This window comes from Bufo bufo, chromosome 1, assembly GCF_905171765.1.
Source record: "Bufo bufo chromosome 1, aBufBuf1.1, whole genome shotgun sequence".
Classification (NCBI taxonomy): Eukaryota; Metazoa; Chordata; class Amphibia; order Anura; family Bufonidae; genus Bufo; species Bufo bufo.
Window position 1 is genome coordinate 608010816 of NC_053389.1, and position 16819 is coordinate 608027634.

General features: G+C 39.9%; 1 protein-coding gene across 3 annotated transcripts in view; it reads left to right on the top strand.

Annotated features, from left to right (window-relative positions):
- Window positions 1-16819, top strand: part of ALPK3 (alpha kinase 3) — a 153662-nt gene that overhangs the window by 79719 nt on the left and 57124 nt on the right. For all 3 annotated transcript variants that reach the window (XR_005775560.1, XM_040413630.1, XM_040413631.1), the window contains 2 exons: window positions 6359-6484; window positions 6953-8996. Coding sequence is in view for 2 of the 3 variants with exons in the window: in XM_040413630.1 (XP_040269564.1) it covers window positions 6359-6484; window positions 6953-8996 (2170 nt within the window). In the remaining variant the exon portion in view is untranslated. The remainder of the gene's footprint in view (window positions 1-6358; window positions 6485-6952; window positions 8997-16819) is intronic.

Below are 16819 nucleotides of genomic sequence, written 5' to 3' on the forward strand. Positions count from 1 at the left end.
GGGAAAAGGTGTTATGGTCTGATGAAACCAAGGTTGAACTTTATGGCCATAATTCCAAAAGATATGTTTGGCGCAAAAACAACACTGCACATCACCAAAAGAACACCATACCCACAGTGAAGCATGGTAGTGGCAGCATCATGCCAAGGGGCTGTTTTTCTTCAGCTGGAACTGGGGCCTTATTTAAGCTAGAGGGAATTATGAACAGTTCCAAATACCAGTCAATATTGGCACAAAATCTTCAGGTTCTGCTAGAAAGCTGAACATGAAGAGGAACTTCATCTTTCAGCATGACAACTACCGAAAGCATACATCCAAATCAACAAAGGAATGGCTTCACTAGAAGAAGATTAAAGTTTTGGAATGGCCCAGCCAGAGTCAAGACATGAATCCGATTGGAAATCTGTGGGGTAATCTGAAGAGGGCTGTGCACAGGAGATGCCCTCGCAATCTGACAGATTTGGAGTGTTTTTGCAAAGAAGAGTGGGCAAATATTGCCAAGTCAAAATGTGCCATGCTGATAGACTCATACCCAAAAAGACTGAGTGCTGTAATAAAATCAAAAGGTGCTTCAACAAAGTATTAGTTTAAGGGTGTGCACACTTATGCAACCATATTATTTTATTTTTATATTTTTTCTTCCCTCCACCTAATAGATTTCAGTTTGTTTTTCAATTGAGTTGTACAGTTTAGAGGTCACATTAAAGGTGGAAAAAGTTCTGAAATGATTTATCTTTGTCTCATTTTTTCACATCACAGAAACATTTTAACAGGGGTGTGTAGACGTTTTATATCCACTGTACTTGGCTTCCCTGGTAGTGACTACAACCAGGAGTTTTCCTATGTATATTTGAAGAGTCATGATCCAAGTTGTAGACTGGGTCAAAAGTGTGCGCCAAGCACACTAGTGAGCATAATGCTACAGCTACAGTGTTCACTATTTGGGTGGTATTATATGTGTGAATGAGCCATGGCACACGCATGCAGTTAATCACATGTGATATCTTTGGTCCTACTACTAATGTGTATTAGTGCCTTAAAGGGCGTGTGCCACTAATATAAATGTATCCCATTCAACAGATATCGCTGTTATACCATTTTTCCCAAATGCCACCATTTATCAAAACTGCCTTATTCTAAATATCACAGCCTGTCAATCTGTGTTGGTCTTCAGTTGTTGGTTACATCCTGCATTGAAGCCTTGTAATGTAGGATGTAGGAATCATCTTTGTTTTGAACAAGGGGTGTGGTTAGTGTCACATGATCTGCCGATATTTTTGTCCTAAGGCATGATGGGACAGCAGACACATGACAAACATGTGGACAAGAGGAAACTGCAAATGAGATAAATCTGCAAAAAAAAAAACAATCCATTGAAGAATGGAAACTAGAGTTATTTATGAAAATAAACTTGAGTGAAAAGTAGTTTATGGCACAACCTCTTTAAGGTCCTATTAGACTGCAGAATTTGCAGGCCAATTATCTGAAATGAGCATTCTCTGTAATGCTTGTTCCTGATAATTGACCTGTATAATTGAACAGTCAAACAGCCGATAAACAAGCAAATGCTTGTTGGCTGATGGGCATCTTTCATTAGGATGAAATTATTATGTGGATAAGGCTCAGTTCACACCTGAGCGTTTTACAGCGCGTTCCTACGCGCTGTAAAACGCTCAACAAGGAGAAACCAATGCTTCCCTATGGGAATGGTTCTCACCTGGGCGTTTTACAGCGCGTACGATCGCGCTGTAAAACGCCCGACGCTCACACAAGTACAGGAGCGTTTTTTTGGGCGCTTGTCGCGCGTTCCCGTACATAGACTTTCAGGAACGCGCGACACTGTGTGTACACTTGTCTCTGTATGCGCGCTTGTAAACGCCCGTACAATCGCGCATACAGAGCGCTCCTTTCAGAACGCTCAGGTGTGAACTGAGCCTTATTGTGCTGTTGATAATCAATAGAAATTAATGGGAGGAACAACTACAGCAGCAAACATTTATCCCACATTCAGTTTGCATCGGACTGTGTAATCAGGTCAGTGTAAACGGGAGCTGATGATGTGCTATCATCCATCGGCACATGCACTGCCTGAACATCCGTCAGTGTAATACAGCCCTTAGTTTTAGACAGTAGCTTGCCTCCATTAGCCACTCATGAGCATTGCCAACAATCAGGGCTGAGCTGCAGCTGCTGTTTTTGTCAGGCTCTATGTTTCCCCACAAATCTGACTTCTTGTGGTAATGCCTGTCCTGATCATGTATAGCTGACACATTAGCATGGTTCATTACAAGTCACTGCTTGGATACACAATTGAGACTGTGTGGACATGACCGGGTGAAGTTATTAGCCTGTGACTGTATGGGTGCTGACTCACGTTCAGGCTTTTTGATGCAGTTTTTGAAGCAAAAATCAGGTGTGGATCATAGGAGGAGAGAAAGTGTAATGACAGATGCAACTTTTTACAGTTACATTTATTTGACTTGGGTTGTTTTGGCAGCAAGTACATGGATTTCTGCAACCCCAACTCAGATGAATGGGACATTTGCAGAAATTTATGCTACATATCTGCCGCATGTTAAACGGATTGTCTCAGCAAATTACATTTATAATTTAAGTAAAGTTAATACAAGGCTCTTACTAATGTATTGTGATTGTCCATATTGTCTCCTTTGCTGGTTTGATTCCTTTTTCCATCACATTATACACTACTCGTTTCCAGGGGTTTTGACCACCCTGCAATCCACGCCGGTGGTCGTGCTTACACAATATAGGGAAAAAGCCTCACTGTTTCCCTGATGCTCAGATGCTCCCCGGGCCCCAATCTCTCTTAGTTTCCTAGTTCCTCTTAACACACAGGAATTGACCACTCTGGCTTAAGAAGGTCAGCTGGGACTGGTGGAATGAACATGTTATTGCCTGTAAACTCCTTGGAGCTAGATGCCAGCAAGTCATTTTTCTAGTCCACTGACAGTATCAGTTGTACTGCCCTAATCCTATTAGATTATGTAAATGAAATTCACAGTATTTAAGGTGAATTTTTTTCCTAATCTAATTTTATTTTGTGATTGTAGATTTATTATTCTATTTCCTGAACATGATTATGGGGAAAGTCATCTTGCCTATAAACAGCATTCAAAGAAATGCTTTACGGTAGCCATATGGACCATAGGAACTTGTGTTATAGTGTCCTAGGCATGCTCTGTAACCCATACAGAGGTCATTGTGTGGGGTGGCAAAGGAAGTGAGATGTGGCTATCACCTACTGTCAGATCTACGTTATGTAATGCAGATGTTATCTTTCATTTGTAATCCTGCTGGTGATGAAAATGAGATGACTACTGAAACAGAACAGGATGTGTCAGCCAATTGCAAGACTCAGTGGCCAGTGTGAAAGCTGCAGGATATATTTTAATATAGATAGGAAAATTCAAAATGAAGACACCAATTCTTAATTATATGTTTAACATAAAAAGATTATGTAAAGAGTATGTAAACTATATAAATGTGATATTGCAGTAATAATAATGACCTCAAGAAGGAAGATAAGTTTTACCGCATAACGAATGGTGTAAAAACAAAACCCCAAAAACTATGGCCTAATTTTATTTTTCAAATTCCAACAGATTTGTACTTTTTTCCCCAGCCTACCACTACATCATATGCAACCTAAAATGGTGCGCTCAGAAAGTACAACTTGTCCTTCAAAAACAAAAGTCCTCATATGGGTATGTGGACAGAAAAATTAAAAATATAAGTTATGGCTCCAGGAAGGTAGGAAGTAGGTAGGCCAGGTAGGAGTTAAATATATATATAAAAAAAATCATATAATTATACTCACCTGCAGAATAATGATAACTTTCTATTTACTTTGCATGGTGAATGGCGTACAAAATAAACCCAATATAAAACAAAAAAATTCTATCCCCCCCCAGTAAAAACAATAAAATGTTTTCAATACATACATATATGGTGCCATTAAAAAAAATATAACCCATCCTGCAAAAACAAGAACTCATAAGGTTACACTCTAAAAAAAAACAGCTCTCAGAAAGCAGTTGAGATGAAAAAATAATCTTCCTATTTCAGGCTATGTTTCAGGCTATATTCACAGGGAAAGGAAACATTAAGGCCTAGTTCACACGAACATATGGCTTTTATAGTTTTTTGCAGTCCATTTTTCACGGATCTGTTGTTCCGTTTTTTAGTTCCATTGTGTTTCCGTTTCCTTTCCGTTTTTCCATATGCCATGTACAGTATACAGTAATTACATAGAAAAAATTGGGCTGGGCATAACATTTTCAATAGATGGTTCAGCAAAAACGGAACGGATACTGAATACATACGGATGCATTTCCGTATGTGTTCCGTTTTTTTTGCGGACCCATTGACTTGAATGGAGCCACGGAATGTGATTTGCGGGCAATAATAGGACATGTTCTATCTTTCAACGGAACGGAAAAACAGAAATACGGAAACAGAATGCTTACGGAACACATTCCGTTTTTAATGCGGAACCATTAAAATAAATGGTTCCGTATACGGAACACAAAAAAACGGCCCCGCAAAAAAAACGATTGTGTGAACTAGGCCTTATACTGTACATCAGTAGCTAAAAACAAGTCGTTTTTGGTGGCAGTTTTGTAATTTCGTGTTGTTTTTCGAGGAGTTTTAGCAAGCATTTTAGAAGAGCTTTTGAGTGAGGTTTTTCTGCTTCCTCATTGACTTGTATGGAGAAATGTGATCAAATCTGATTCTAAAAAGTAATACACAAGTGTCAATTCTCAAGAGTTTTTCAAATCAGCTGCTTAAAAGCTCTACCAAAACTGTGCATTGGGTCATTTTTTTAAATTAACGGGGTTGGCTCATCTCAGACATCGATGGCATATCGCTAGGATATGCCATTATTGTCAGATAGGTGTGGGTCTCACCTCTGGGCCCCTCTCCTATCTCAGGAACAGGGTTCTTAGTGATATGCCATCAATGTTCAAGAGGGCCAACCACTTTAAAGTCAATAGGAAGCTGTTGATGGCCTTCAGAATGTGGATTATGCAGCTGAAAATGCCAGTTTTTTTTTCTGCTAAATCAGTGACAGATTCTGCCCAATGTGAGCACAGCCTAATACATTAAGTAACCAGTAGGCAAAATGTTTCACATTTTTATTTATACAGAGATTATTTCCAAATGATGAGTGAATCTGAACAGAGCGTGACAGTGAAGCTGAAATCCTTGGTTGTCTGCTGGCTCTATATACAGAAGATGACCTCATCCTCAGCTGTGCAGAATGTTGACACTGATTAGTCATTCCCATTTTTGGATTTCCAAATTTTACTCTACTAAATCCATGCACACTAAAAGCAGCGAGTGATTTCATCATCTTTTACAGAAGAAAATAAACAAAACCATCAGTTTGCATGGAAATCTGGCAGGGATACTTGGAACATGTCATAAAAGAAGATATCATTGAACGTCAAAGCAATCTTGTGTCAATGACATTTTCTAGGGAGTGTATGAAGGTATCAGGGAATGGTCAGAATTGTGTGCTTGCCTTTCAGTTTATCTCGCTTTACAAGATGTGCAGTCATTGCAGTTCCACATTCTAGAGCAAAAAAATTTACACAGCCACCTGGATAAGACATAGTCACACACATGTCATATTTGTTACCCTATTTATCTGAACGGGGCTGCAGAAATCAATGTTCTTGCCACCAAAATACTGACATTCAGATGAATGGAACTAATTTTCGTTGCAGCAAGTTCTGCAACAAATGTGCTCCATTCAAATATAACTTCTTTTGCAGTCTAAAGATCTGCAGAAGGTAACGCTGAAAATCTGGACCAAAGTCCAGCACAGTATAAGTGAATTTGATGTTTACAAAACTCAATTTACATACAGTAAAGAAAAGCGACATGTATTTGCAGATTTTTGCAGCACATAGACCCTTCTTCACATGCAGTTGGACATGAACAATTTCATCTGAACAAGGGGATGTTTACCACACTTGGAATATATCTAGAATATATGGTAATATGTATGGAGTAAAATATTTCTTGGATTCAGGTTGGAAAGCTCTTACATCTGGAATTTCTTCTGAGCTTCCCTGTAGCTCTCTTACCACTACTGGTAACCCTTGGGTCTTGAAGTCTTGCTTTAGGACTGACACATGGAAAGGGCTGGATATTTAGAAGATATTTAGAAATGGAACATTGATACCAATAGAAATTGATGTAAAGTAAGGACTGCAGAAATGTTCACCCGATTTTCCACCATAGGTTTGGAGTATATACAACATCTGAACTAGAACGTCACCTCACATTATTTCATCTCTGAACTATTGTGTTTTTTATACCATTTTTACAGAAGACAAGAATAGAGACACTAAAGAAGTTGGAGACTTTAGAAATGGAATACATGGCATTGCAAAAAGCGTATGCGCTTCTGCAGAAGCAACTTGAAGTTAGCCAGAAGGCAGAAGAAGCACAAAAGGTGATGTGTAAGAATTTTGTTCACTATCATATTCTGGTAGAGAAGAACTACCTCGTGCTTTTAAACTTTCTATCGGTTGGTATGGTATTGCTGCTAATCCTTATTCAAGTGGTGGCAAAACTAAAATACCAAACACATTGAAGGGTAGTGCTTTTCTGGTGACAAAACATAGACCATTTTTTAAATCCTGGACTGCCCCTTTGATATACTCAGACTCTACAAAAACATTTTACAACTTTTACCCTGATCTTCACCAGATATTTTTGTGACAGTTTCAATTTCCTTATATCCTATATATAATTGTCTTCTTTGAAATGACCAATCCTAGAAGACGATTTTTTTCTGCAATTCTGGGTGGTCATCTCAAAGAGGTTTATCTGTTTTTTACATTATGTTTTCCTTTAAATATATATATATATATATATATATATATATATATATATATAAAAACATATATGTTCCTTTTAGATAAGTAAAGTCTCAGAGGGAGTACAAAACAATGTAAGAACAATGACTGACACCAATGAAGGAAAGAATCTAGAAATACAAGAAAATACAGAGGAAGAGACCAATTTAATAAAATGTTCAAGTTCACCAGTGCCAGTGTCTATGGAGACAGACGTGTCTACAGCCTTGATTACTATGAATAAGACTGGACAAAATGAACAGTCTCCGACTAAAAAGGATATGCCTTCCGACACCTTCCTGGAATGTAGTTTAGAGGAAGGTTCAAGTGTGAAAGATGGACACATAGATAACTTACAAAAAATTGATTCTATGAAGGCAGTATCTGAACCTACAGACAATTTAAGAGATATTAGAGATGTAGTAAGTGAAAAAGCTTCAATTATGGTCAAGGACTTTTCTGAAGACAATAAGACCGAAAATGTTGCACACACCAGTGAGGTGGAGATGTTGGAGGATGTGAAGAAAGAGGTTGCAAAGAAAACTGTAGAAAGTGTTGATGAACCAACTGTGGAGGACATACCTGTTTTCTCCTCCAGTGAAACAGCAATGGAATCACAGAAACTAGACCCTGTTGCAACAGATAAAGATATTACTTTAACTAGTACAGTATTACAAACAGAAGTATATATTTCTGAAATTTCTGATGAGGCCCTAAATATTGGTCCTTCACAGTTGCTACCAAGTGATCAAAATGATCAGTCTGTAGCAACACTTCTTCGTGATGTGAAAAAAGCTCTGGAGTTTGGAGTAGCAAGTAATGTTGGAAGTTCTGTAGACCCAGCTTCACTGAATTCTCCAATGGCTTCACCCCAAGCCGAGGAAGAGTATGAAAAAGAAAGAATCCAAATTCCAGAAAAAGAAAACAACCATAGTCAAGAATTAGTAGTTCCAGAAATTACAAGCACGTATCAAAAAGAGACAAACTCTGAGACAAATGTACATAGTAGTGGGTTTAGCACTGCTTCCCATCAAGATAATAAAAAACCTGAACATGATAATATTTCTAAACAGAAAGAAAAGCAGGATCACAGCTTGGTTACAACACTTAAGAATTCATTACTAATGTTGTTACACATAAAAACTGCAGACGTAGATAAGACAGATGAAAAAAGTCAAGCTGCTATAGGTGATGTTCAGACAGACTCGCCTGAAGAAATGCATTCACCTGAAATGAGCTTAAGTCCACCAAGCACCAGAAAAATTTATGAATATGGCAAAGATAGTAGTGACTCACCACAAAGTATAGCGAGCATGCATTCCAGTTCCACATCAGGTAAGCTTACTCCAGCCTCAGAGGAAGACATGGTACAGAATGTGGATTCCTTGCAAGCAACTCCAACCATTCCTAGAAGAATAATTGAAATATCAGAAAAAGAAGACATAATACCTCAAGTTGAGAGTGCACCACAAAGTCCAGTTACCCTTAGGCGGAGTTCAAAAGGCATACCAGAGAAGACTGTTCTTAGCAAGGAAGATCTCAGTTTTAGTCCAGCCACTTCAAGGAGAATAGCAGCTAAAATAGCTTCAGGTACAGATCCTACAGTTGCATTAAGTGTGCCTTCTATAGTTGTTGGTAGTCTACCAGATGAAAAAACAATTGGAAGTATGCTTTCTGACCCTCAAAGAGACAGCAGTCGCAAATGGAGATCTACTGAAAATTTATCTCTGATTCCTTCAGCAACACCAGAAGAACTGGCTTCTGGTGCACGCCGTAAAATATATCTCCATAAGACTAAAGTGGATAGTGAAGAGGCTGGAAATACAGGTTCCCTGACACCTCCAGCTAGAAAAGAGAGTCCCAATGTTTCTCCTGGACTGTCTAGAAGGAACAATTCCCTCTTGATCACTCAGTCTCCTCCTGTTGAAAGACGCTCTCCTGGGACAATCAGAAGAATGGCCATGTTGGAAGTTCCCAAGATATATGAAGAAGATATAGATAAAGGAAAGACAGATTCTAGTTCTCAGGAATCAAAAGATGTAGACCATACTTCAAAAGATGCCACACAGCCAATAGAAGTCAAAAAGGTCAATGATCCTTATAAAGGTGAGTTTTTGATATTTAAAGGCATTTAGTTTGGATACAGAAGATTACCACACCTCTTTTATACAAACTATAGTTCTCTAATTAGTTATATGAAGAAGAGTAAAAAGAAAGAAAGCCCTAGCCTAAACTAGTGTAACGAACTCCGTATAATAGTGGAAAAAAAGGATTATAGGGGTTTTCCGGGATTTTGATACTGATGACCTAGGCGGATATGATGCCCTTTCAGCTTCTGAATGGGCACCATCTTTAAACACCACACATCGGAAGTAACTGTGTTTCCTGGTGCTGGAAGGGAGTAAAAGCTGTACTTTGTGATATATAGTTTTAAATGATTTTGAGCAGGATTTTCAAGTAAAAAGCAGAGTAAATCCTGACATGACTCTTAGGAGAGACAGTCCTGCTGACCCCACCCACACACGCACAGGATGACTGATAGTTTTCCCTGTATAAATGTGTGTACACAAAATGCTGTCAATGATCATGTGTGGGCGAAGTAATCTGGACTCTTGCTGTCTCTCCTAGGAGAACTGTCAGGATTTTTAGCCAGGAATTCTCCAAATCATACAGTACCTTGAAATAGTATTCATACTTGAAGTTTTCCACATTTTTCACATTACACCCACAAACTGAAATTTATTTTATTGAGATTTTATGTGATAGACCAACACAAAGTAGCACGTATGTGTGAAAGGAAAAGAAAATGGTTCATGGTTTTCAGAATATTTAATAAATAAAAATCTGAACAGTGTGGCGTGCATTTGTATTCAGCCCCCTGTACTCTGATACTTCAAAATAAAATACAGTGTGACCAATTGCCTAATTAGTAGATACAGTCAACCTGTGTGCAATTTATTCTCATATAACTACAGCTATTCTATGAAAGTCTCATAGGTTTGTTAGTAAACATTAGTAATCAAACAGCATCATGAACACCAAGGAACACACCAGGCAGGTCAGGGATTAAGTTGTTGATAAGTGTAAAGCAGGGTTAGGTTATAAAAAAAATATCCTAAGCTCTAACATTTCAAAGAGCATTGTTCAATCCATCATCCGAAAATGGAAGGAGTAAGGCCCATTTGCAGTTTGCCACATGTAGGTGGCACAGCAAACATGTGCCCCGGTCAGATGAGACCAAAATTTAACTTTTTGGCCTAATTGCTAAATGCTATGTGTGGCAGAAAACTAACACTGCACATCACCCTGAGCATACCTTCCATACCGTGAAACATAGTGGTGGCAGCATCATGCTGTGGGGATGCTTCTCTTCAGCAGGGATAGGGAAGCTGGTCAGATTTGACAGAAAGATGGATGGAGCTAAATACAGGGCAATCTTGGCGAAAAACTTGAGACTGCGACGGAGATTCACATTCCAGCAGGACAACAACCCTAAACATACAGCCAGAGCTACAATGGAATGGTTTAGACCAAAGCATATTTATGTGTTACAATGGCCCAGTCAAAGTCTATACCTAAATCCCATTGAGAATCTGTGGCAAGACTTAAAAAAAATTGCTGTTCACAGACGCTCTCCATCCAATCTGACTGAGCTTGAGCTATTTTGCAAAGAAGAATGGGCAAAAATTTCATCCTCTAGATGTGCAAAGCTGGTAAAGACTTCCCCCCAAAAGACTTGCAGCTGTAATTGAAGCGAAAGGTGGTCCTACAACGTATTGACTCAGTGGGGCTGAATACAAATTCACATCACACTTTCCAGATTTTTATTTATAAAAAATTTGGAAAGCAATGTATCAATTTCTTTTCACTTTGCACATATTGTATTTTTCACATTATAACATGTACATGATGATAAAATGCACCCCAGAAAAAATATTTTTCATCAGACCTCATATCAGATACTCAGATCAGACCCCCACATCAGATCCTCAGATCAGACACCCAAATCAGGATCTCACATCAGACCCCCATATCAGGAATTCAGTTCAGACCCACACATTAGGACTTCATATCAGACCCCCATATCAGGACCTCACATCAGACCCCCATATCAAGACCTCACATCAGACCCCCATATCAGGACCTCACATCAGACCCCCATATCAGGACCTCACATCAGACCCCCATATCAGGACCTCACATCAGACCCCCATATCAGGACCTAACATCAGACCCCCATATCAAGATCTCACATCAGACCCCCATATCAGGACCTCACATCAGACCCCCATCAACCCTCAATGCCAGACCCCCATCAGACCTCAGATCAGACTTCCATACCAAACTCCCATCAGACCTCCATGTCAGACCCCCATCAGACCTCTATGTCAAAACCCCATCAGACCTCAGATCAGACTTCCATGCCAGACCCCTATCAGACCTCCATGTTAGACCCCCATCAGACCTCAGATCAGACTTTTAAAATAAATAACTTCACTTACCTCTCCTGCTCTGCCGTTTCTCTTCAGGTCCAGCGGTTTCTTTTCAGGTCCAGCATTCTCTGCAGAAGTCGTGCTCCCTTGTCTTCTCCAGGCCCGGCTGCACTGTCATCCCACTGCGTGCAGTGTCGGGTCATAGTGCATGCATTATGTCCTGATGCTGTATGTACTCAGGGACATGCAGTGCAGCGCGGCCCGGAGAAGACCAGGGAGGGTGAATACAGGAAGCGCTCACAGCGCTTCACTCCCCGCACCTAATCCATACTGGAAACGCCCACTAGTATTTACTTTATAAGACACACGGCCATTTTCCCCCTTTCTGGGGGGAAAAAGTGTATCTTATAAAGTGAAAAAATATGGTACTTGCTACTTTTGTTGGTCTATCACATCAAAATCCCAATAAAATATATTTAAGATTGTGGGTGCAACGTGAAGAAATGTGGAAAAGTTCAAGGGGTATGAATAATTTTTCAAGGCCCTGTATAGACCAGGGATGCCCCTCCAGATGTTGCAAAACTACAACTCCCAGCATGCCTGGACAGCCTACAGCAGTCAGTCTACAGCAGGGCATTGTGGGAGTTGTAGTTTTATAACAGTTGAAGGGGCACAGGTTGAGCATCCCTGGTATAGATCATTACATTAATGAGCTTCTTTCTAACATGTAATGCTCTCAGATAGGGTAGCAGATATCACCTTCACTTTAAGTCAGTGTGGAACATGACCAAACTTAAGAGGGTTTTGGGAGATTTTAATACTGATGACCTATCCTCATGATAGGTCATCAGTATTTGATCAGTGGGGGTTCGACACCAGGGACCCCAGCCGATCAGCTGTTTGACAAGGAACCAGCACTCCTGTGAGTGCCGCTGCCTTCTCGCAGCTTACCAAGCACAGCACCGTACATTTGATAGAGCCCGTGCTTGGTATCGTGCTCAGCCCCATTCACTTCTGTTGGGCTGAGCTGCGCCCAGGCCAGGTGACTGATGAATGTGTCATCACTGGCCTAAGAAAAGCACAGTAGCACCGCAGCCTTCTCAAACAGCTGATAGGTGGTGGTCCTGGGTGTTGATCAGATAATGATGACCTATTATGAGGATAAGTTATCATTATTTAAATCTCAGAAAACCCCTTTAAGTTATTCATGTAATAGGTATTTTATGTTGTGAATACATGTCACTTGGAATCTAATGTTTATGGCTGGCTTTTGTGATCGCTTTTATTTGTTACAAATTTTCTAACATAGTAACATAGTTTATAAGGCCGAAAAAAGACAAATAATTCCTTCCCGACTCCAATCAGGCAATCAGAATTAATCCCTGGATCAACGACCCCTCTCTAGTAGCTATAACCTGTAATATTATTACACTCCAGAAATACATCCAGGCTCCTCTTGAATTCCTTTATTGTACTCACCATCACCACCTCCTCAGGCAGAGAGTTCCATAGTCTCACTGCTCTTACCGTAAAGAATCCTCTTCTATGTTTGTGTACAAACCTTCTTTCCTCCAGACGCAGAGGATGTCCCCTCATCACAGTCACAGTCCTGGGGATAAATAGATGATGGGAGAGATCTCTGTACTGACCCCTGATATACAGGGAGTGCAGAATTATTAGGCAAATTGTATTTTTGAGGATTAATTTTATTATTGAACAAGAACCATGTTCTCAATGAACCCAAAAAACTCATTAATATCAAAGCTGAATATTTTTGGAAGTAGTTTTTAGTTTGTTTTTAGTTTTAGCTATTTTAGGGGGATATCTGTGTGTGCAGGTGACTATTACTGTGCATAATTATTAGGCAACTTAACAAAAAACAAATATATACCCATTTCAATTATTTATTTTTACCAGTGAAACCAATATAACATCTCAACATTCACAAATATACATTTCTGACATTCAAAAACAAAACAAAAACAAATCAGTGACCAATATAGCCACCTTTCTTTGCAAGGACACTCAAAAGCCTGCCATCCATGGATTCTGTCAGTGTTTTGATCTGTTTACCATCAACATTGCGTGCAGCAGCAACCACAGCCTCCCAGACACTGTTCAGAGAGGTGTACTGTTTTCCCTCCTTGTAAATCTCACATTTGATGATGGACCACAGGTTCTCAATGGGGTTCAGATCAGGTGAACAAGGAGGCCATATCATTAGATTTTCTTCTTTTATACCCTTTCTTGCCAGCCACGCTGTGGAGTACTTGGACGCGTGTGATGGAGCATTGTCCTGCATGAAAATCATGTTTTTCTTGAAGGATGCAGACTTCTTCCTGTACCACTGCTTGAAGAAGGTGTCTTCCAGAAACTGGCAGTAGGACTGGGAGTTGAGCTTGACTCCATCCTCAACCCGAAAAGGCCCCACAAGCTCATCTTTGATGATACCAGCCCAAACCAGTACTCCACTTCCACCTTGCTGTCGTCTGAGTCGGACTGGAGCTCTCTGCCCTTTACCAATCCAGCCACGGGCCCATCCATCTGGCCCATCAAGACTCACTCTCATTTCATCAGTCCATAAAACCTTAGAAAAATCAGTCTTGAGATATTTCTTGCCCCAGTCTTGACGTTTCAGCCTGTGTGTCTTGTTCAGTGGTGGTCGTCTTTCAGCCTTTCTTACCTTGGCCATGTCTCTGAGTATTGCACACCTTGTGCTTTTGGGCACTCCAGTGATGTTGCAGCTCTGAAATATGGCCAAACTGGTGGCAAGTGGCATCTTGGCAGCTGCACGCTTGACTTTTCTCAGTTCATGGGCAGTTATTTTGCGCCTTGGTTTTTCCACACGCTTCTTGCGACCCTGACGACTATTTTGAATGAAACGCTTGATTGTTCGATGATCACGCTTCAGAAGCTTTGCAATTTTAAGAGTGCTGCATCCCTCTGCAAGATATCTCACTATTTTTGACTTTTCTGAGCCTGTCAAGTCCTTCTTTTGACCCATTTTGCCAAAGGAAAGGAAGTTGCCTAATAATTATGCACACCTGATATAGGGTGTTGATGTCATTAGACCACACCCCTTCTCATTACAGAGATGCACATCACCTAATATGCTTAATTGGTAGTAGGCTTTCGAGCCTATACAGCTTGGAGTAAGACAACATGCATAAAGAGGATGATGTGGTCAAAATACTCATTTGCCTAATAATTCTGCACGCAGTGTACAGTACAGACCAAAAGTTTGGGCACACCTTCTCATTCAAAGAGTTTTCTTTATTTTCATGACTATGAAGGGATCAAAACTATGAATTAACACATGTTGAATTATATACATAACAAACAAGTGTGAAACAACTGAAAATATGTCATATTCTAGGTTCTTCAAAGTAGCCACCTTTTGCTTTGATTACTGCTTTGCACACTCTTGGCATTCTCTTGATGAGCTTCAAGAGGTAGTCCCCTGAAATGGTCTTCCAACAGTCTTGAAGGAGTTCCCAGAGATGCTTAGCACTTGTTGGCCCTTTTGCCTTCACTCTGCGGTCCAGCTCACCCCAAACCATCTCGATTGGGTTCAGGTCCGGTGACTGTGGAGGCCACTTCATCTGGCGCAGCACCCCATCACTCTCCTTCATGGTCAAATAGCCCTTACTTTCAACGTTTTCCCAATTTTTCGGCTGACTGACTGACCTTCATTTCTTAAAGTAATGATGGCCACTCGTTTTTCTTTACTAAGCTGCTTTTTTCTTGCCATAATACAAATTCTAACAGTCTATTCAGTAGGACTATCAGCTGTGTATCCACCTGACTTCTCCTCAATGCAACTCATGGTCCCAACCCCATTTATAAGGCAAGAAATCCCACTTATTAAACCTGACAGGGCACACCTGTGAAGTGAAAATCATTTCAGGGGACTACCTCTTGAAGCTCATCAAGAGAATGCCAAGAGTGTGCAAAGCAGTAATCAAAGCAAAAGGTGGCTACTTTGAAGAACCTAGAATATGACATATTTTCAGTTGTTTCACACTTGTTTGTTATGTATATAATTCCACATGTGTTAATTCATAGTTTTGATGCCTTCAGTGAGAATCTACAATTTTCATGGTCATGAAAATAAAGAAAACTCTTTGAATGAGAAGGTGTGTCCAAACTTTTGGTCTGTACTGTATTTATACATAGTTGTTGGATCTCCCCTCAGTCGTCTTTTTTCTCAAGTGAATAACACTAATTTTGATAATCTTTCAGGGTACTGTAGTCCCCCCATTCCAGTTATTACTTTAGTTGCCCTCCTCTGAACCTTCTCCAGCTCTGCTATGTCTGCCTTGTTCACAGGAGCCCAGAACTGTACACAGTACTCCATGTGTGGTCTGACTAGTGATTTGTAAAGTGGTAGGACTATGTTCTCATCATGGGCATCTATGCCCCTTTTGATGCAACCCATTATCTTATTGGCCTTGGCAGGAGCTGCCTGACACTGGTTTCTACAGTTTAAAATTCCTAGGTCCTTTTCCATGTCAGTGTTACCCAGTGTTTTACCATTTAGTATGTATGGGTGACTTGCATTATTCCTTCCCATGTGCATAACTTTACATTTGTCAGTTCTCTGCCCAAGCCTCCAATCTATCTAGATCCATCTGTAGTAGTATACTGTCCTCTTGAGTGTTAATTACTTTACACAGTTTAGTGTCATCTGCAAAAAAATATATTTTACTGTGCAAGCCTTCTATAAGATCATTAATAAATATATTGAAGAGAATAGGGCCCAATACTGACCCCTGAGGTACCCCACTAGTGACAGTGACCCAATCTGAGTGTGTACCATTAATAAGGATTAACTAGTATTCCTTACTGTTAATCTGTACAAATAGGTCTGAAAATGTGAAACGAGGAAGGAAGACAGGTGGGGGGTTACTAATGTCAATATAACCTATTGCTTGTGAGGCTTATGTGTTTGCTTTAGAAGTATTAAGAGTAGTAATAAGGGAAGTGGTCACCTGATGAAATAAGAGAAGTAGACAAATGACGTAAATACATTGGGCTAGATTTATCATTACTCTGACAGCTCACTCCACTTTCACATATGGCTAAAGTCAGTTTTAGCCAAGTCAGATTTATGACCGGCCCTTTAAGACTGTAATAAATGTGGTTTGACAATAGCAGTTTATCCGTCAGTAAGCAGCTTTACAAAGTCGCACGTCTTTACGAAAAAGTTGCATGTTCTATTAAAAAGTCTCATAAGATAAGCGACTTTTTAAAATAGTCGCAATAGTAAATCTGTCTAGAGATTCATTTACATAAGAAAACACGCCCACTTTCAGAAAACTGGCGAGCATAGTGCAGAGCAGAAAAAAGCCTCAAATTTTTGCGCAGTTTTAGCGATTGCGCAAAAATTTGCAACTTTTTCACTCCATTATTCTGACTTTAGCTAATGATAAATCTGGCCCATTGAGTTGATTTACTGCCCTTGTGCACTTTTTGTGTCACACTACTTAATATAGG